At 46.8% G+C, this 21,178-nt stretch overlaps 1 protein-coding gene across 1 annotated transcript; it reads right to left on the reverse strand.

Annotated features, from left to right (window-relative positions):
* Positions 1-47: 47 nt before the first annotated feature.
* On the reverse strand, positions 48-20,929 carry ZDHHC15 (zinc finger DHHC-type palmitoyltransferase 15). Its single transcript, XM_036402438.2, is given in 13 exon segments — positions 48-6,200; positions 7,159-7,241; positions 8,367-8,476; positions 9,028-9,064; positions 9,067-9,153; positions 10,317-10,449; positions 11,597-11,717; positions 12,794-12,826; positions 13,190-13,259; positions 14,877-14,997; positions 15,672-15,766; positions 17,868-17,894; positions 20,788-20,929. Coding segments are annotated over 12 exon segments (1,020 nt in total). The 3' UTR covers positions 48-6,200; positions 7,159-7,197.
* Between the last annotated feature and the right edge of the window lie 249 nt (positions 20,930-21,178).

Genomic DNA, 21,178 nt, shown 5'->3' on the forward strand with positions numbered 1-21,178 from the left:
AGGGAATGTTTAGCCTGAGCATAGGAAATAACCATTCACAAGTCTAATGAATTAGCCAAAAATGGTTTTAATGCAGTCCTTGCCTGCAGTGCAGTATAAACCATAATAAAAAACAACAAAGCAGAACATACAGGATATTCAGCTGTAGAAACTGTACAAACACTTGGAAAATGCCAGTGAAACTCCACAGAGCATCAGCATAGTCAGAGCATTGGTCTGACAGTAAAAATGAGTATCCAAGGCTTCTGTAAAAACCCATTTGATATCAAAAGTCTCAATGCCAGCAGCAGCAGCAGCAGCATTAAACTCCTGAACACAACACCCCAAGGGTGGGCAGCAATCCTGGTGTGAGATTCCTTGCAAAATAGTTACTTCCCATTGAACTGGGGGCAGGGACGTGCACTAAAGCAGCAGTTCTGACTGGAACACTGCCAGCCCCGGGTCATGCTGGGCTCCTAAGAGCACCTGGATGCAGGTCCCACTCAGGGGCTGCTGCTGTGTCCCAGCTCTGGCAGCCCCATGGCAATGGCAGTGCTGATCCTGCCCCAGAGGGAGCTCCCAAAGGGCTCCCCTGACCCCCAGCAGCCCCTGCAGTGGGGCTCTGCTCCAGCCCCATCTTCCAGTGTGTGAAAGCCCCTGGCTTTTCTGGGATGACATTAAACCCTCCTGCTACACTGACAACACCACGACTCTGCCACTCTCTGATCCTGAGATTCAGCTCAGTTCTATCTTTGAGGGACCCCTTTGCACCACAAACAGCATTTTCAGATGAGGAGCAGCCATCTGAGCAGGCAGATTATACATTTATAAAATTACAAGACCTTTCCTACTTGCTGTGTTCCTAGCCCAAAGTTCCCTGCTGCAGCAGTGGAGTCACTGTGAGTAGCTCCACGAGCACAGCAGGAAGCCATTCCATAGTGTAGTTAATTCCAAGGAGGATGGAGCTACATCAGAGCAGAGGAAGCACAGCTCCACCTGCTCAGCCTGCTCCCTCCCAGGGAGGGTCACCTGCACCAGCCCAGCAGTTCTTGGCATCAGCAGAGGTCCAGGACACAGCCTGGAGGCTCCCAGATCCTCCAGAAAAGGTGGGGGAATAACACACCAACACTTTCACTTTGGCCTTCTGTTTCTCTTCCAGAGGGAAGTGCTGAGAAGGGAGTGCACACACCTTCCCCAGGGTAGAAAGGAGAGGGGGAGGCTGATTTTGTTGGTTTTCAGGTTTCCTGTGGGATTTAGTGCAAGGTTTAACCCAAGGAGTGCTTCAGGAAGTACTGAAAGAGCAGGGAAGCTGTCAGGTGAGCTACCTGCATGTCCCAGGGCTGTCTGGCAGCACTGCATGCAAGCAGCCATTTCTTTCAAGCACAGCTGGAATAAGAAGCAGAGATGATCCCTTTGTCCTTTCTGTTGGATTTTTTAGGGTTGTGGTTCTCCCCCCCCCCTCCTTAGCATGATTTCTTTTTTTTTTTTTTTTTTTTTTTACAATGGCTGTTACCCACTAAAGTTTCACAAATGCTGCTGTAAATCTTAAAACCTCATACAGAAAAAAATAGTATTTTAAGGAGCATGCAGGCATGAGCAACTTACAGGCTTGTATTTGAAATGTAAACTTACATTTTATTTCACAAGGTTTACATCCCAAATGGAAGCTGGAGAATGAAGAAATGAGGCTTTAGGAAAGAGAAAATGCAGGAGGTGGGATCCTGCTCTAAGCAAAGCCAGCTGGGCCTGATGATGGGAACCACAAACCAATACCTGACAAACAGAGAATAATTACAAATAAAATACATGGCACAACTGCATAAAATGACACCTACTCACCTTCACAGTATCCAAAAAACCAGCACAAGCAGCTCAAAGCTGAAAATATTTAACTGCATGTTCAGGAGGAAGAGGGAATGCTCCAAGTGGGATGGAAAAAGGACAAGAGACTAAAACCCTGCAGCAGCAGTGGGTGTGAGCTCGGTGTTTGTGAGCAGGGCAGGGAATGCAGCACTGGGCAGGAAGAGCCCATGGCAGAGCCAGTGCAGGGTCTGCCACACCAGAGCCCCTCTGCCATGCAAACACCTCCAGTGACCTCAATCATCTGATCAGGTCAGGTGAGTTCAGCTTTGCAAGTGTTCTGTAATAAAGCAGAAGCTGATAGAACTGGAAAAATATCAATAAAATTGAGGTATTTTCAAGTACTATGGATCCATTTCAGAAATCTGTACCACAGGAGTCACTGAAATGAAAACATGACCCTTTTGAGTTAATTAGTTCTGGCTTAATAAACAAGGTCAGCAGTGGCTCCTTCCCCTGCTAATTAAACCCTTCCATGAGTGCCTCAGCTCTGCACAGAGTAACTGCTCAGCAGAGTAACTGCACAGAGTAACTGCTCAGTACATCATTCTTCATAGCTAAATTCAGGGGAAAAATAGGGGTTTTTTTCCCCTTTTACATTTTACATTCATATCACATGACAGACTTTTTGCATCAAGTTGTGCTTTCAGTCCAGACCAGCATCTAGAACTCCAGAGCTGCAGCTGGTGTGGATTTTGCTGAATCCATTCCTGTTGGGCCCAGGAAGCAAACATTCATTGCATAGTGTGATTTGGAAGCTTCCTGACTCACCAGTGGCTGCACCCCACACACACTGGGTACAGCCTCCTCTAACATACAGAAGTGCTCCCTGCTTGAAGGAAAACAAAATTATCCTACTCCAAAAACTTCCAGTCAGCAGGAGAAACCAAGTCCAGGTTCCTTGGGCAGGACTTGCTGGCCCAGGGCTGGACTTAGGACAATTGCACACAGAGAAACATCAATGTGATGTTCTGTCTGGGGTTTTGTACCTGAATGGAAAGGGGACAGAAGGGGGGAGGTGACAGTGGCTGTTAGTGGTCAGTTATTCTAGAGGATGAATCCAGGAGTAGAGGGATAACAATGGAGGCATCCCAGGAAAGTCCAACAAAAGAGCTCCCTCCCTTCCCATGGTGAGACCACTTGGAAAAGCTGCTCCAAGCTGAGAGAGCTGTAGTGCAGATCCAGTGCTGAGCAGAGAAAGCAGCTCCTGGAGGGGTGGGGACAGTTCCCCTGCTGCTCCAGGCTGGAGAGGAGCACCAGAACTGACACTCAAACCTCAATTCTCCAGGTTCCCTGCACGGAGCTGCACCTACAGCACACACCCAGAGGGTGACAGTGACACTGCTGGCAATCCCAGGGGGGACACTTTGGCTGCTCCTGGCACACAGAGGGCTCAGGTGTACCTGGAATGCTGGGCCATCAGCACAGGCAGTGTGAGATCCACACAGGATGAGCTGGAATCACGGCCAGCTCCCAGAGCTGCAGTGTCCTTGCTGTTGATGGGACTGCAGGATGAATCCCATTCTGGAATGCTGGCATGGAGGGGGCAGGCAGGGCAGAGCTCTGATGCCACAGCCCTTACAGTCAGTGACAATGGTGGAGAGCCTCTGGATGAGGATCAGGGCATGGAAAACAAAGGAGGTGCTGCAGGGGGTTACCCCTGAAGAGCCATTTGCAAGTTAAAGGAATCTATCACACACTGGGCTGAATATTCTCTCTTTTGTCACCACCTGCAGAGTGACCACAGCAGCCTGAGGAATTTCTGTTCTCCAGTGCATTTACTCAGCATAAAAAGGACAAAGGCCAGGGGTAAAATAAGGATATCATCTTAAGTGAGCAGAAGGAAACAAAATGGAGCTGCTCACTCAGACATGTGGGTTTTTCCCATTTTGTTCTGCCTCATTTTACACAACTTTTGGGTTTGTTTCACATTTCATTAAGCTTTCCAGCATCTGATGTGTGGATATTGAGAAGTGGCTCTGAAGTGATAAACTTTGTGTTGTTCTAACAAGAGTTTGTTCCAGCTATAGGAGGCTGAGCTGCTTTAAAGGAAAGGGAAGAGATGACCATAATTAATTACAAGAAAAGTGACTGAATAAAAGTTACTTGGAAACATTTAAAACCCTTTCTCAGTCTGAGCTTGGTACCTGTGCCATCACAAAGATATCTGCCTTAGTATGAGAAGACAAAACCTGATTTTCAGAGCAGCAGCAGGAGCAGGCAGGGGAGCTCTGCTGCTGCTGCCTGGCACAGAAACAACTCAAATAATGGCAGGGCTGGAACCAGAGCCAAACCCAGGAAGGGCACAAGAACCTGCTCAGAAAACTCCTGTAAATCCACACAAGCTCTGGAAAAACACACTTCAGCTGGCAGGATGAAACAGAACGTCATCAAATCACCTTCCTGGTTTGATATACCAGGAATTTAAAGTTTTTAAAGGCACAAATAGCACCTCTGTAGGTGCTAAATTCTGGCTGTGTTTAGCTGCCATCATCCTCTCAAGCTCCCCCTCCAGAGCACATTTTGCCAGGAATGAGGGGATTAATTCAGCTGTCACCTTGCATCACACACAGCACAAGGCCCAACACCAGATTTACATCAGAAATGCAGCTTTAGATTGACAGGAAAAACCCTTCCAGCACTCAGCAGCCGTTTGGTGACAGAGCCACTCAACAGATGGGGCTCAGGTGGCTGAAGCAGGAGCATTTTCAGTGTTTGGGCCACCCTGAGGAGAGACACAAACCCACAGGAGCCTGGGCCAGCCCACCTCAGCCCCTCACAAGCCAATTCAGCAGTGAGACATCCCAGGGGGGTCAGCACTGCCTGCTCCACACAAACTGCAGAGGCTGAGGGACAAAATTCCATCCCAGGGCATGGATCAGCCAGGAGTGAAACACCTTCTCTTAGGGAAGGAACCTCTGCAAGGCTCTCCTGGCTCACAACACATTCCCTGTGGCAGCAGCAGCAGCAGAGGAACAGAGGAAAAAAGGGGTTTATTCTGTAGGCAAAGCCTCCATCACCAAATTCACTCATCAGCTCCTTTCTCCTGCCATGCACAGCTGCTCCTGTAGTCACTGCCAACACCAGTGGGCTGATAACAAACGCAATAATGGGATAGAAAATGGTACTAAATGATCCTAGAGGGAATACACCAATACTTTTAGCATGCACCTAATTCAAACAAGAATGATGGACTGGGCTGAATCATGCAGATTAAAAAAAAAAAGGACTCAAGTCTAGAAAAATATCCATAATCCAGCCAGCCAAGTCTCAGTTCCATTCCCCAGAACAGAAACAGGGATACAGCTCTTTGACTGTAACTGCAGCAAAATGCAGAAACAAATCTGATCACCTCTTAGTGCAGAAACCCCTGAAGCCAGTCAGTGCACTGAGCTGGGAAGAAGTCTGAAAAAATTCAATATCCCAATTGTGTTTTCAGCATTTTGGGGCTAAAGCCACCCCTGTGGAGTGAAACTCCAAACATGACTCTTGGAGCCAAACTTTCAGTGCATATTTCAAATTCACATCTTCCTTTCTGACTCCATGAACACACAAATCTCCATCAAACACTGATCCAGGAATGAGATGATGCTTTAACCCTAGGAATTAATGCAAACTGGACTGTCTGAAGTTCCCTTTTGCATTTTAGAAGCCTGCAAGTAGGATGCAAGAACACTATAACCCAAACTCAAGGAAAATAACATCCCCCCTAAAAACCTTTTAAAAAAATCTATGGCCACAATATTCTTGAATCTTGATACTGGCAATGTGAATATTTTATTTTCACTCACAGCTGCACATGTACATGTGCATGTTCAGCACTTTTGCTTTCAACACTCTTACATTCAGCTCCCAGTTTAGTGCCAGATTTAACTGGGTCTGTCTTGCATTGAGCTGAACTCACTCAGAATTTAAATACATTAGAAAATGCCACTTGTCAGAGAAGGTTGGAGAATCAGCCTCAAAATAAATAACCATCCCCAAGAATATTATGGCTTGGAAGAATTTCAAGAGCTCGAGTCCCTGATGTTTGCAAAATGAAAAGGCCTTCGGAAACGCACTCGCATCAACATTTGTACCTATTTGGAATAAAAAATATATAGTATTTATAAAATAAAGAGAGCAGGCCAAAGAAGACTGGCCACAATCACTCTGTAAAATCGTTCTGTTAACTCTGTAACTTAAATTTATAAAGCCTTGGGACATCTGGACAGCAGGATTCCTGGAGAAGCACTGTGGAATGCAGATTCCCATCAGACAATACTTCAGGATGTTTTCTCATCTTGAAGATCCACCTGTTTTCTGCCCCTCAAAACAGAAGTCCTTGCCAAGAGAAGGGGTGTTGGCTCCTGAGAGAGAAGCTGAAATTTAAAGAAATACAAATGTGCAACCATAGCACTGCTGTTATGAGGGACTGAGGGCTGATCTGGGCTTTGGGAGTCACTTTAAAGCCATGAAGAACAACAGGAAAATGCTGATTTTGCCTGCCCTGGTGGGATGGCAGGATGCAGCCCTCACAGAAGAACACTCTGGGGTTTTTCTAAGTGCAACAAGGCAAACTCCTACAATGTGCTAGCAGCCCACTGAGCAGTGTGGAGGGGAGCCAGGCAGGGATTGCAGTGCCTGCCTCACAGTTACTGCCTGCCCTGGACTGGGAGGGGCACAGCCCAGCTGGCACTTGCACCTCCTGCCAGTGGGCCAGCAGAGGCTGTGCTGGAACCCCATCAGTTCCACTGCCCTGGGGCAGCAGGACACTGTGCCCTCCTCACTGCCTGGGGCAGGACGTGTGTGGGCATCTCCCCTGTTCTCCAAGCCAGAGCAGGAGGCAGAGCAGGGAATGTTCTGGAAGCAGCACCTGCTCCAGCTGGTGTGGGACTCACCTTTTCCAGGGGGAGGGAAGGCCTGGAGAGGAGTGACAGCTGATGTGACATTACAGGGCACTCCCTTGTATCCCCAGCTGCAACTTGGCTGTGCTCAGCTCCAGATAACACCTTACCTGCACCTTCCCACACCTCCCACAGGCCCCAGAATTTCCATCCTGCCACTGTCCCAGCCATGCCTTCCAGAGGAGCTGCAGGGCTGGTGTCCTCCCCTTCACAGAGCGCTGGTGGCTCTGGTGTCACCTGTGCCACACCCAGCCCAGGGCCTCTGAGAGCCTCTGCTGCCCTCCAGGGCCCCTTGAATAAGGGATTTCTGGGCAAGCTGGAGAATATTTTTCTGGAGAAATATTTTTCTGCTAAAGCCCAAACCTTTTCAAGATCACCTCCCCAGTCCCTGCAGAGCAGTGGCTTTGAGGGAAATAAAGGAAGAAACACTGACCTTTCTGATGCAGCTTTACACCACTGTGTTCTCACACTGCTATGTCTCCCTTTCTATGGCAAGGGATGAGGCTTCACCAGAACCTGTGAAAACCAAAGCAGTTAGAGGCAAATAAAGCTGCTTTTCTCACTGAGAATACATTTTTCACTAAGCATGGGATTGTGTTTTTAAGGATAATTACAAACAAAAATAGACAAGCACTTGTCAGAGAGAACTGAACAGCTGTTTTTAACTGAGATTATTATTGGCTTTATTTATTTCATAACCGAGTCACAAGCTTTGAGGCCAAAAAGACAAATAAAGGTCTTGCAGTTTTAATGGAACATTTCAGGTCTTTCTGGTTAGACACTTTTACTGGTTTACCTCTGTTGTGTAAGAGAGAATTTGAATATTTCAGTTGAAAGGACCCACAGCTCATCCAGTTCAACTGCCTGGAAATGTCATTTATTTTATGAGCTCCATAAATTGGGAGACTTCATATAAGCTCCAGACCATAGTCTGGGGTCTGATCTAGCCAGAAATCACTTCACTGCCACTGTGTTCATATGGAAGAATTAATTATTTATTCATGGAATTTAAAGTTTGTAAAAATTGGAAGAAGCTCTGACTCATTCCTAAAGGAGTTATTTTAAGCATCATTAAAAATTCACAGAAATGCCATAGTTTGCTATTTTAAAGCCAATTTTGTTGGTTTAAAAACTCATTTGTGTTACCTTGTATAAGTACCAAAATGTATAGAACCAAGCAGGGAGAGCAGGTAAATTTACTCTGGAAATAAAGCTGGACAAAGTATAAAGCAGCTTCCTAAATGCATCCCTGAACTCAGTGTTTGCATGCCTGATTTCACACACTGTCACAGGACAAATACACTTCAAAAAATCTAAATATTCTCCTCCTTGCAGCACCACTTTACATCCCAAATAACTGGGCTGCATGCAGCAACATTTACATGTAAATACTCTCAGTTTGTGGCAACTTCACTTTCCCTAACCCTTGAAACACCTTTTAAGTTCATTCACCTGCAAGTAGAAATTATTAAAAAAAAGAAAGAATTGTTTCCAAAGCAGAGCTTATCTTTAGTCTGTGCTCATTAATCAGTTCCCAGCTTCTCAGGGACTTAAGCAACACAGTTTTTTTATTTGATTATCTCTTATAGTTCATTTATTGGCCACTGTAGGTCAGGACAACTAATTGCACTGATTCCTTACCCTGAGGCTCTTCATCTATTCCATCCTCTTCCCACTGCTCCTCATTTGTCAGGAGAGGGTTCCGAGCTTCACTCAAGGTTCTCATGGGGAAAAAGTGTCCATCCCCCTGGCTGCATGGAAAAGGGACAGAGGGACACTGCAAAAGCAGCAAGGACTCTAAAAGATGACAATTTCTCTACATTTTTCCTGCAAAGTTTTCTGTTGCCAGTATTTCCCATGTTTACTTAAAATCAGCTTTAAGCTTGAAAAGCACCGAGTTTGTTTTTCACTCTGGTTCTCAATTTTTTCAAGGTCTCTGGAGTACAAAAGTTGAAGCTTGTGGCCTGGAATCCAGTAATTTTTAGCAGAAGGTAAATATGTTAATTTGATCAAGTAATTTGAATACAGAAAAAAAAGCCCTGGAAAAATTAACTTGTGGGCAGTTAGAACTGAAGGGGAACTAAGGAAAACATTTATGAAAACTAAACAAATAGATATAAATTTTATCAATTTATCCCAGAGATTCTTCAGGGCAGAAATCTCACTTGTGTTTGAGTGACACCCAACAGGAAATGGCCCCACTCTTACTGAAAGTCACATAAAACCCCCATTTTCCTGTAACCAAAGCCTGTACACAAACTGAAAAACTGTAATTACATCAGCTTTTAGCAGGGTTACTTACCTAGAGGCAATAGGCAGCAACCAGAGCTTTTTTTCTTCCCAAACACTTGCTGGAGATTCTTCACAAAGCCAAGATTGAATCCATTTTTATCTGGGCCATTTTGAAACACTGGAGCTGAGAAAGCCTCTGCAAACAGAGGCAATTTCGGTGGAAAAAAATAAAAATCAATAGAGACACTCTGAAAGAGTTGTGCATCTTGTAACCATCTAAAGACAACATGATTTAACAGATTATAGATACACAGCACTACAGAGTTTCAAAATCATGTTTTTCCCATTTTGCAAAGCCTGTAAAGACTTTCCAGCTGAAGGCAGGAATTTGGTTGTGCAACTGAACCTAGAGAACAGTCAAAGCAACCCACAAGGGGTTTCATCCAGAGAATGGGGTTAAAAGATCTTCCTGTGGAACTGATGAAATTCAGAGGGTAAAAGCTGCTAGGTAAAAAACTCTGCAGGATGAAGGAGGTTGGTGTTCAGTGCATATTCCAGAAATGGCACTGCAGATTTAAATCCCCTCATTTGTTAATGTTAGAGTGAACAAGCACTAGGGATAAACAAATGCAAATAAGCTCTGGGTTCTGGTGGGGCATAAAATTAAGAAAAGAAGGGAGAGAAGAACCTTGAGAGTCTTAGGAACAGTTTGATCTCCCTTCTCAGCTGCTGCACAGGTCTGATGTTTTGGGATAGATGAGCTTCAGTGCCCCATGAAATGACTTTTGAAGTAAATAACTTGATAAAATCAGAATATTTGCACTCTCTTGATAGTATCTGTTTTGTTACAAAACTTTATCCCAAAAGCTTTGAAAGTTGAACATTTATCTAAGGAAAGGCAAAGAAATTTTGGCAAAATGATGCTATTTTAGATGAGAATTTCTTTGATTTCACAGTCACAACTTCTTTGCCTTTATCAGTGAGGATGGACACTGTGTTTCCCAAGCTCACCAAGCTGATTGGGGTGCACCTCAGTACAGGAATAAACCATTATTCCTGAAAAGCTGCACTCATTTCACAGCAAATGCAGTTTTACATATGCATAACACTTTTATAATTGGACTTCTACACATTAAGGCTCTGGTTTCCCTAACAAAGCTTTTGTCACACCAGCTAATAAATGCAGCTCATTTGCAGTGACAAATTTCTGCAGCTTGTACCAAGATCTTAAATCTTCCTCCCCTCATAAACCAGCAGGAATGTACAGAAATAGAACAAATGCCTTTTTTCTTCTCTTTTTTTCCTTCTTACAGCACTTTTGGTGTGTCTTACTAGAAGGAAGAGACCAAAGAACCTTACCTAGAGTGGATCTGTTCCTGCTGACCAGCCAGCAGTGGTAGCCAAACAGAAACATGAGGCTCACAAAGAACATGATTGCCACAAAGAGAAGGAAAAGGATGTGAAATTTGGAGCGTCCATTGGTCAGCTCACCCTGGAAAGGAAAGCAACACAGAGCAAGTGATGGGAACAAATTCAAGATGGAAATTATTTGTACTTAGAAATATAATTCTAAAACTCCTCTTGGGAGTTCTCAAACTTTTACAGACAAAAGTGAACATTATTAAATAAAGCAAAAAGAGACAAAGAAATGAATGTGGTTCATTTCCCCTCCTGTACCACAGCACAAAGAGTGGGGGGCGTTATTAACCCTTGGTATGGCTCTGAGCCAGCCCACCACAGCTGCCCAGGTGGGCATGAGGAGCACCCTGTGCCTGGGGAAATGAGCAGGTGGGAGCTCTTGAAGCCCTGTTTAAGTTCTGCTGAGGTTCCTGTGCATACATTAAAATTCTGCACCTTGCTCAAGGTAAGCCTAGAGAAAGCTGCCCTGCACATCTGCAGCTATTGGGGAGTGTTAGAACTGAGCACAGATGGACGGGGAAGGGTTAAAAGCCAAGTGGGACACTCCAGGCAGAAGAAGGGCTCCTTTCCCTCTGCAGCACAAGAGCCAGGTGCCAGAGGTGCCCAGCAGGGACACGGGCAGGCTCTGGGGACATCCAGGGCTCAGGGCTGTGCCTTGCTGAGTGTGGGGAACAATTAGTGCACAGCAAAGGTACCTAAACACAAACATACACAGGTACTGAGCACAGGGGACAGAAACAGAGACCAAGGGCCAGTGTCTTACTGGAGCTGTCAGCTGGCCTTGCTTGCATAGAAACAACCAGCAGTTACTGGATAAAAGCCTCCTTTGGGTCACTGTTTTTAAATTGAGAAAGGAGGCCTGTGGGGGTTAGAAAATGAACAAGGGGTTTTGACCCCTTTTTTTCTTTTCAGTAAATATGTACAAATCATTGCCAGGACCTTACACATCAATGCCAAACTTTCCAAGGGACACCCATGCAAACACTAGGACAGGGAAAGGACAGGACCTCTCTGCCAGAAATAATCTACAGTCCGAAATTCCTGGCTTCTTGCTTTGTGCATTTTGGGCATCTAACAGGAGGTGGAGTCCCAAAGGGCCCAGGAAACAGCTCCCAGGAAAATGCAGCCCCTCCACTGCCTGAGAGCAACAGAGCACCGAGAGTCACTAAAGCCCACGAGACTGACGGGAGATGAAAAAGGAACCGGATTTCATGACTTACTGTCCAATACTTAATGAAATACTTGAAGACTGTTGCAGCAATATACAAGCAATACAACAAAGAATAGGCTAAGAACAGTAGAAAGAATTTGTAGTTAGAAAATCCAATGCAGTTATTCACCCTGGAGGACAAAAGCAAAGTTGAAATCAGGATTGGTGCAGCACACGGTGGTTGTAACACAAAGAGCACGGACCAGTTTTGGGGGGTTTGGAAGCCCTGGGTCACACAACCGAATTTGCCAACGAGCAGCTCCCCTTAGTGGCCGAAAGGGAACAGAACCCACGGCTCCGCTTTTCCCTCCAACCCTTCCCGCAGGCCGAGGAGAAGCACAGCTCCGACTTTTGGAATTGCTTTAAGGTTGGTACCACAGCTAAATGGGTCACAGAGGCAGCAGCTCGTTCCTCCTGTCTGCCTCTTGTCCGCCAAGGAAATCTGAGCCGGGAGTTCTGTGCTGCTTTATTCCTTTGCAAACCTCAGGAGCCACCTCAGCCCTGCCTGTTTGTTACACACAGCCCAACTCACCCCACAGCTGGTTGGAATTCTCCATGCACAGGACAACTCTAGAAAGGAAAACGGGGATGTACAAAAACCCCAGTGGGTGTTTGTGTCAGAACTCAGGTTTGGAAAATCCTCTCCAATTTTGATCAGCAGGAAGGTTCAGGTAGGGAAATGTTTGTGTCGTTTCTGAATTCTTAAATCTTCCTTTTTTTTTTTTTTTTAAAAAAGGAGGAATTTAAGAAATTTAGTGGCAGCAATTCTGAAAGGTGTAAAGCTCAATTATTCCATGCAGCTTTCTGCACAGACTGTCTCTGACTATCATCAGTCCAGAAACAATCCATGTGCAATTGTTTTTATTGGAAGCACCCCAAGTGCAGCTGAAACACTGAGAGAGCCCAAAGGAAAGGCTAAGCTGGAGTTCTTTTCAAATTTGAATAATAGTTAATGAGTGAATTAGCAGTTGGGGTTTAAACTTTATCAATATTATAGCATTTTTACACATGGGTTATGGAGCGAATGTGAATGATTTGTTAAAATTTAATTTCAGGCAATTTCAAAGTGCAATTATTTTATAAGTTTCCCAAACTAAAGAGATGGATGGCCTAAAATGTGAGAGGCATACAGACATGAGAGGAATACAGAAATATATCTAAGTAACCTTTCCTTTCAGAAAACCACAACCAGTTATCTAGGACATACCATGGACAATGATGATCCATTTTTAGCACACACCTGCAAAAGGACAAAAAAGAAAAATGGAAGATTTTTAATTGGTACTTCATTACCAACTGCAGATCAACAGCAAAACTTTGATTTTTGTGAGGTTTCTACACTATAGATACTCAAAATGATGCTGTCTCTAAGTTTTTTAAGGCAGATATAATTTTAAGATGGAACATTTCTTAGTGTTTGAAGACCAAGCAATGTCCTTATGGAGATAGAGACATGAGAATGATTCCTGCCCTGGAGCACTGCTGGCTGCAGCTGGGACAGAGAGCCTGGGGAACCTTTTTGTGTAAACAGACACAGGAAGGAGCAGCCCACTCCCAAAACCTTGTGGTGACTGCACTTAGTGAAGGACAGCCCATGACTTACATGGCACAAACAGAGCAGTGGTGACAGCGGTCAGGTTTGATCAGCTGGCATCTGTCACAGAACCGAATCCCTGCAGTCAGAGACAAATGAACACAAAACTATGGAAAAGTGCTCTTTTTTCATGTCTTAGTTGATACTGGGCTCATTTCCTAACTATTCTTTTTCTTTCCTCTCTCACTTCAGCAGGTGACCTGGTGTTTGCTGCAGGTCACAATCAGGTAAGCAACACTCATCATTCTGAAGGACACTTGCAGATGGGGCAACAATGAGTGAAAGCACAAAATCATAGAATCGTGGAAGGCTTTGGGCTGGCAGGAATTCTAAAGCTCATCTCATTCCACCCTCTGCCATGGCAGGGACACCTCCCACTGCCCCAGGCTGCTCCAAGCCCTGTCCAACCTGGCCTTGGACATTGCAGGGATCCAGGGGCAGCCCCAGCTGCTCTGTGAACCCTGTTCCAGGGCCTCAGCACCCTCACAGGAAGGAATTCCTTCCAAACATCTATCCCAAACCTGCTCTAACTCATACAGTCAGCTCCAAAGTGACAAACCAAAGCTGAATCCATCCATATTTACTCAGACTACCTACATTTCATTTTGACAATTCCCTATTTATTCCAGTTCTCTGCTTCTTTGGTTTGCCTGACAGAAACAAGCAGGTCAGAGCCTCCAGTATGAACACAGATTTCTTTAAACTGTGAAGGGAGTGCAACAGGCATTTAACCACTGAACACAGTCCAGAAAACTGGTCACAGAAGTATGTGCTGCATCCCTAAGCCAGACTCCATTTTAAGTAAAAATTATGACAGATTTGATTATTCTATTGCTATTTCTAAATACAGACAGCACATGTGGGCTTTTGGACTGTAAATCCAAAGGGTAACATCTTGCTTCTCAAAGGCAGCACCTGGAACTGCACTGAATCAGAGGGTTCAAGGCTTTTTTTGGTTTTGCTGTGAGCAGTGGAGAGCAGGGTGCCTGGGAATGCTGTGGCTCAGCAGGGTGCTCTGGGTGCCAGCCTGCGCTGCTGGGGTGGGACTGGGTGGCTTTGGGGTCCGTGCCGGGCTGACCTCCATTGCCTGTCCTCACCTCCATGGCCCGTCCTCACCTCCACTGCCTGTCCTCACCTCCATGGCCCGTCCTCACCTCCACTGCCTGTCCTCACCTCCATTGCCCGTCCTCACCTCCACTGCCTGTCCTGTCCTCACCTCCACTGCCCGTCCTCACCTCCACTGCCCGTCCTCGCCTCCACTGCCCGTCCTCACCTCCATTGCCTGTCCTCACCTCCACTGCCCGTCCTCGCCTCCATTGCCCGTCCTCGCCTCCATTGCCCGTCCTCGCCTCCACTGCCCGTCCTCGCCTCCATTGCCCGTCCTCACCCCCACTGCCCGTCCTCACCTCCATTGCCCGTCCTCACCTCCATTGCCCGTCCTCGCCTCCATTGCCTGTCCTGTCCTCACCTCCATTGCCTGTCCTCACCTCCATTGCCCGTCCTCACGTCCATTGCCCGTCCTCACCTCCACTGCCCGTCCTCACCTCCACTGCCTGTCCTCACCTCCACTGCCCGTCCTCACCTCCACTGCCTGTCCTCACCTCCATGGCCCGTCCTCACCTCCACTGCCCGTCCTCACCTCCATTGCCCGTCCTCACCTCCACTGCCCGTCCTCACCTCCACTGCCCGTCCTCACCTCCACTGCCTGTCCTCGTGTACACCGGCAGCTTCCTGGCGATCTCGGCGAGGATCTGCCGCTGCACCTCGGGCCGCTCCTCGTTCTCGTAGCGCTCCTGGTCAGCGTAGGACATGTGGAACTGCAAGCAGAGGGCACCAGAGCAGCGCTCAGCCACGGGCACCACTGAGCTTTCACTACAGGAGCCTTTCAAACACAGCTCGGCTGGGAAACGCTTTTACCTCCCGCTCCTGAGATTAATGCCGGGGGAAATGTGGTTGTTAAGAAGACAAAGGGAGGCAGTGAGTGCTGGAGAGCCAGAATACTGAGAGACACAGCAATAAGAAATGAAAAAGTGAAATTAAGGCTCATAAAACAACTTACTAGAATTGCTCCTATTGCTGCCCTAGATGAATACCATTACTCATCTTTATAACACATTCAGCACCTCTCTAGTGAGCAAGAACCTTTATATTTTTAAATTTTTAAAACTGGAAGTAGTTGTTATTTATAAATTTACATTCTTGTAATCAGGATCAGAGCAAGGCCGAATATATTTGGAGTGCTACACAAATATTGACCTCATTTTGTTGCCTCAATCTGAGTGTTTTATTGCTATTTCATAGAGAGGTAAAACAAAATGTGAAAAAAAGGTAAATCTACTAATCCAAGCAAGGTGAATATTGGGTTGAAAAGAATTAAGAGACATTTGCCTCTGACTCTCCTCTTCAGATGAACTAGACTGAAGGATTTTTGAGTTCTCTTTAACATCTGTGCTTCTCTTTTTCAAGGAATGAAAGGTGTTGGCTCTCTTACCTTTTTGCCTGGTTGTATTGGGAGAGTGAAAACAGACTTCCAATATGTCCACACAAAGAGCACAAAGAGAATATGGAATACTACAAGATAGGCCACTAAAAACAAAACAAGAAAAGAAAAAAAACCAGAAACAGAGTAATGACTTCTTAAGCAAAGGTTTCATCCACAATGGGCATAATTCAAATTTTGCACAACAAAGTCAAAAAAAAAAAAAAAAAGAAAAAAGGAAAATACAGATATCCATCCAGTGCCACCCATTATTGCAGTCCAGCTAAACCTCATGGCTGAGGGTCAGCAGCACCCCAGAGCTCAGGAGTGACCAAACTCAGAGCCTCCCTGCTCCACCTGATCCCACTCTTTGGGAGAGGAAGATGAAGCTGCCACAGAATTGTCCCACAGGGCAGGTGACAACCCCATATCCCTGGGACTGACAGGATTCCTGTCTCTTCCCCACATCCCAGGCACAAGCCCAGCAGATCTGGCTGGTGCTGAGCTGTGTAAAGGTGAATTTTGTTCCTCCCAGTATTGGGGTTCAGTTGCTGCTAAAAGCAGTGGGAAGCAGAGAGTGCACTGCCCACTCCTGCACCATGCTCTTCCTGTGAGAGCAGAAATGATGTGAGCTTTACATCACCAGGAAAAGCCTAATTAAACATCTTTTACATTTGCCACAACTGATCCAATAAATCAGGAAAACTTCCCTCAAATTGATCAAAACAGGGCTTGTGATTACTGAGGAAGAATTGCAAACCAGCCCATGTCAGAACAGTCTCAGTTCAACGTGCAAATCTGATTCCAGAGCCTTTGGCATTAGCAGGCATTCCATGGCCAGGGAGCCAAAGGAGCTGTCCTTCAGCTGCACAGACTATTTGCCATTTCTTTACCACTCAACTCAATAGGACATTCTCAAAGGTACAAGATACTGTTATTTAAACACATCATTTCATTGCAATAACAATCTCGTTTCCCCATTTCATTTAAGCTTCAAATTCTAGAAAATAAGATTAAAATAACTAGTTGGAAAGAGAAATCTAAAATTCAAACACTTCTTAACTATGTCAAAACACTTCTTTTCCTGTGTGAAAACTGGTAAAAAAGGCCAAATGCATCAGTGAGATTTTCTAATGAGACAGCAAATGATGGGACACATCTCCCAAGGATGTGATGGACTGTGGGAAGGAGCTGTGAATCACAGCTAAGTCATTCTCATGCTCCAAGCTGGTTTGAGATGTTATCCTCACACTACAGGTGGAGTTGAGCCATTTTTAATTATTATGGAAGGAGATAAATCTTGCAACAGGTTTAATTTGGTTGATCAGCTAGCAGCACATTAGAGAAGCTGACCTGGAGATGCACCAACAGATTAGGCAACAATTAACTTCTTCTGTCATTAACATCCTGCTTTCTGCAGTTTCTCTTTCTGTAGCAATTTCAAACATTAGAGCTGCTCTATAGAGGAAAGGGAATTTACTGGATGCAGCAATCTGGAGGATCTTTAAATGTCAGCTGGCACTGCTCTTCATGGAACAGTTTACACTACACCTACTCCTGTCCTTCACAACCCCTGAAGAAGAAAGTCCCCAAGAGAACACCTGGATTAGCCAAAAGCATCCAGAGCACCTCCAGGAAAGAAGGAGGAAAATGTTAAAATAGCCACTGACTCCTTGTTCTGAGAACATGGCCATTCCCTCCACCAACACACCGGTCTCAGGAGTGCCACTGAGCAATCCTACTGTGCTGTGACTCAGGATCTGCTAGTGGGCACCAGAACCGAGGGAGAAAACTTAGCAAAAATAGCTTGCACTGAAAGATCAAACAGAACAGTGAGAAAAGCCAGGTGGGCTGCAGATGGGAACCAGTATTTTCTGTTTGGCTTGTAAAATCAGCTCTGGAAATGTGAAAGGGAAAGGGAGAAGAGGGGTGTGGGTGTGCACAGACACACAGAGCTCTCTCTGAAAGAGCCAGAGGGATCAGAGCCTTTCCATGCTCTGCCCAGACTGTGACTAGACAGAGCATTTCCCAGTGCACCCAGGAGCTGCAGCATCTGAGCACCTCAGGAGGGGGCAGTTACAGGGGGAAACACTGAAAGAGGATGTACCTTAAAAAATGACAGCAAATATGTCTGATATTTCAGCCAGAACATTTATGACTCCTTCTACACGAGGGGTGCTGTGGCAAATAATAAATTATCACACATACCTTTCTCCACAGGGTTGCTCACAGTCACTGGAAAAGAAAAAAAACAAGTGTCCACAGAGGAAATATGAATCCCAGAGAAGTTTGTGACAATTAACATTTCTGTGTGAAATACAGCCATTTTAGGAAAAATGTTCAAATTCAAGAGGCAAAGAGAGAGCCCACAGCTCAGCATCAAACCAGAAGTATCCGTACCAACTCTTCACTCACGCACACACCCACAGCAAGATGTTCACTCACTCGTACTTATGCTGTCTTTTCCCTGCTTATAAAATATATTCTGTATATTTTGCATTAGAAATATGATAAAAGCAATCCTCTGGTGACAGTGAGAAGATCACCAGGGCTCCTCTAGCACCTCTGTCTCTGCATTTACCACATACTTGCAGCTGCTTTCTACTGATCTTCAGGTGGTCTTGACCCTCCACTGTAAGCACTGTCCAAAGCATTTCTGCATCAACAGGATTAAAAATTATAAATTTCTCAGCTTTGGCCAAGTCAGCAACTGCAGTGAGTTCATTGTTTTTACACCACCTACCAGCAGAAATTTTAGAACCCCTTCTTACTCCACCATAATGAGAGAAAAGCCCCTCCTAACAACAGAAGGCCTCTGAGCAAGCAGCACAAGGTGAATTGTTCAGTGCCTTCTTGTAGTGACTGTTTGAAAATCCATCCATTATCTGAAAAGCCAGCATCCAAGTTTAACAGAAGAGACAAGGACAGCTTTCTTGAACTGAAAACAGGGAGTTCAGTTAGAAATATCTGTGATATTTCTATAGAGCATTGCTTGGAAAACAAAGCTTTGTGACACAGAGCGATGTAGATGAAAAAAGAAACCGAATCTTTGTTGTGTCTCTGCCCACTCAATTTCAGGTAAACAAGACTGTTAGGAAACCTCCTGTTTTTCCTTTGCTTTGCTGCCAGTCAGGCTGTGATGAGCTTTTCACAAGCATTGCCCGGCTCCCTCCTGACCACACCTGCAGCAGGGCCTGGCCAAGGATTTACCTGAGCCAAGAGCACAAAGATCCAAAAGGTTCTGTGGAGGATCATCGCTGTCACCGCGACAGCAGCCACCAGCCAAACAAGCTCTGAGGCCTCCTCCTGTGACTCACTGGCCAGCCCAGCACCGAGAGCTCAAAGAGCATCAGGAGATGCCTCCCAGACATCACCCCCACAGCACTTCCAGTGCTCGGCACAGCTGAAAATGCAAATCCAGATTCCAGACAAAGCGTTCACTATTTACAGGCTCCCAGCAGCTGAGAAGAGGCAGCCAGCTCAGCAAGCCTTGCTGGGTTAGAAACGTGGAGAGAGACAACATCCTGCTTGGCAAGTCACAGCACAGGCCAACAGTTCATGCTCAAATCCTGAAATAATTCAATCATTGCAACTTCTGCATAGATAAACTCCTCCACACACAAATAAAAGCAACGAGAGAGAAACGGGGCAAAAAAACCGGGTGGGTGTGGGCAAATGAATGAATTTAAGCTGTGATTCCACACAGCAAGCTGAGCTCCTGCCAGCTGAACCAGCACTTGCAGAGCAGCACAGCCCCAACCCAAACCTCACTCGAATCACCTGAGCCTCCTCCAGCAGCTGCACTGGGACCTGGGATCAGCCCCTGCTCAGTATTCCTGAATTTGCACAGCACATCTCCAAAGACTGACAGTGTTCCAGGAAAATACTCCACATTTTTTGTCAAATCTTCTAATGACAGTTCCATGCACCTCAGAGATATCATCCAATGTGAATTCTTGAAAGAAACAGCCCACAGTCTCAGAGATGGGATAAATGTGATGAAGTGTTTGGGGACTTTGCCAAGATGCTGATTAAAACAGACCAAAGAAGCTGCATTTCATTCTAGCTCCCATGGAGAAAAAAAACAGCAGGTCTCACTGCACTGCCAACCCTAACAAACACCTGATTGAAGTTTGCTGTGCAGCACCAGAAGGCAGCTCCTGCCCCAGGAACATCTCAAACCATCCTTTCTGGGACCTCTGCTTTCATTTGTCTGCCTTCCTCTGTCCTGAGGAGTCACAGCTCCTTCTCACAAATGCACAAATCCAAGCTTCCAGCTCTTCTCTTCACCAGAGCTGACAACTCTTTTTTCCGATAGCACAATAAACCAGACATAACAAACATAAGAAAGTTTGCAACTTACTATACAGTTAAATTGTTACATTAAATAAACAATTACTAGCAGCATAAAGCTTCCTCTTCTAAAATGTAGTGTTTTCTGTGCTACTGTAACAACCCCACGCCCGAGTATGATTCCATATAATCTATTTCTTTCCTTTTCAGAATACAAACATAAAACGATTGTACGGCAGGGCACAGCCCGATGTTTGTTACTGTTTAGCTCATAAATCACATCTGGACCTTATCAAATCACAACAACGCCGCCTTTCACGGTGGGATCACCGTCCCAGCCTCCCAAACGCCACCTCCCTGCTCCAGGGACACACAGAACAAGGGCCCAGGACCGACAGACAGCACCCCCAGCCCGCACCCCGCCCGGCCCGGCACAAACCCTGCGGAAAGCGGGGCAGCACGGCCGAACCCCCCTGATCCCGAGCAGGACTCGACCCGTACTGAAGTGTTTGGATCGGAGCCTCGGGACACCGGGGCGGGCGCGGGGCCCCGCTCACACCGCGGACACGGCAGCAGGAGGAGGAGGAGGAGAGCGAGGAGGAGAGCGAGGAGGAAGTGGAGAAGGCGAGGAAGAGGAGGAGGAGGAGGGAAAGAGGAAGAGGAGAAGGAGAAGGGAAAGAGGAAGAGGAGAAGGAGAAGGGAAAGCGGAAGAGGAGAAGGGGAACGGCCGAAGTCCCCGGCCCGCCGCGCCCCCCGTCCGCAGCTCCGCGGGGGCCCCGGCAGCACCGAGGGGCGGCCCGAGGCGGGGGCCCCGCTGGGCGCGGGCGGCGCTCACCGAGGCAGAGCTCGCAGACGTACGCGTAGTAGGACCAGAGCAGGAGCAGCGCGATGAGCAGCACGGGCAGCCAGGCGAAGGCGCGGCGGCAGCAGCGCAGCCCCCGCCACAGCGCCATCCCGCCGCCCTCAGCGACGCGCATCGGCGCGCGGCTGCGCGGGCTGCCCCGGGGCCGGCGCGCTCGGCGCTCGGCTGAGCGGCCTGCGCCCAGCGGCGCCCCCTGGCGGGGCGGGCGGGCAGTGGCGCTCGGGCTGAGGGAGCGGCGCTGCGGCCGCGTTCACCTCACAGCCCGGCCGAAGGAGCTTCGCTCCGGCCGCTCTGTCCCCTCACAGCCCGGCCGAAGGAGCTTCGCTCCGGCCGCTCTGTCCCCTCACGGCCCGGCCGAGGGAGC

The sequence above is a fragment of the Molothrus ater genome, chromosome 14 (genome assembly GCF_012460135.2).
Source record: "Molothrus ater isolate BHLD 08-10-18 breed brown headed cowbird chromosome 14, BPBGC_Mater_1.1, whole genome shotgun sequence".
In the NCBI taxonomy this organism is placed as follows: Eukaryota; Metazoa; Chordata; class Aves; order Passeriformes; family Icteridae; genus Molothrus; species Molothrus ater.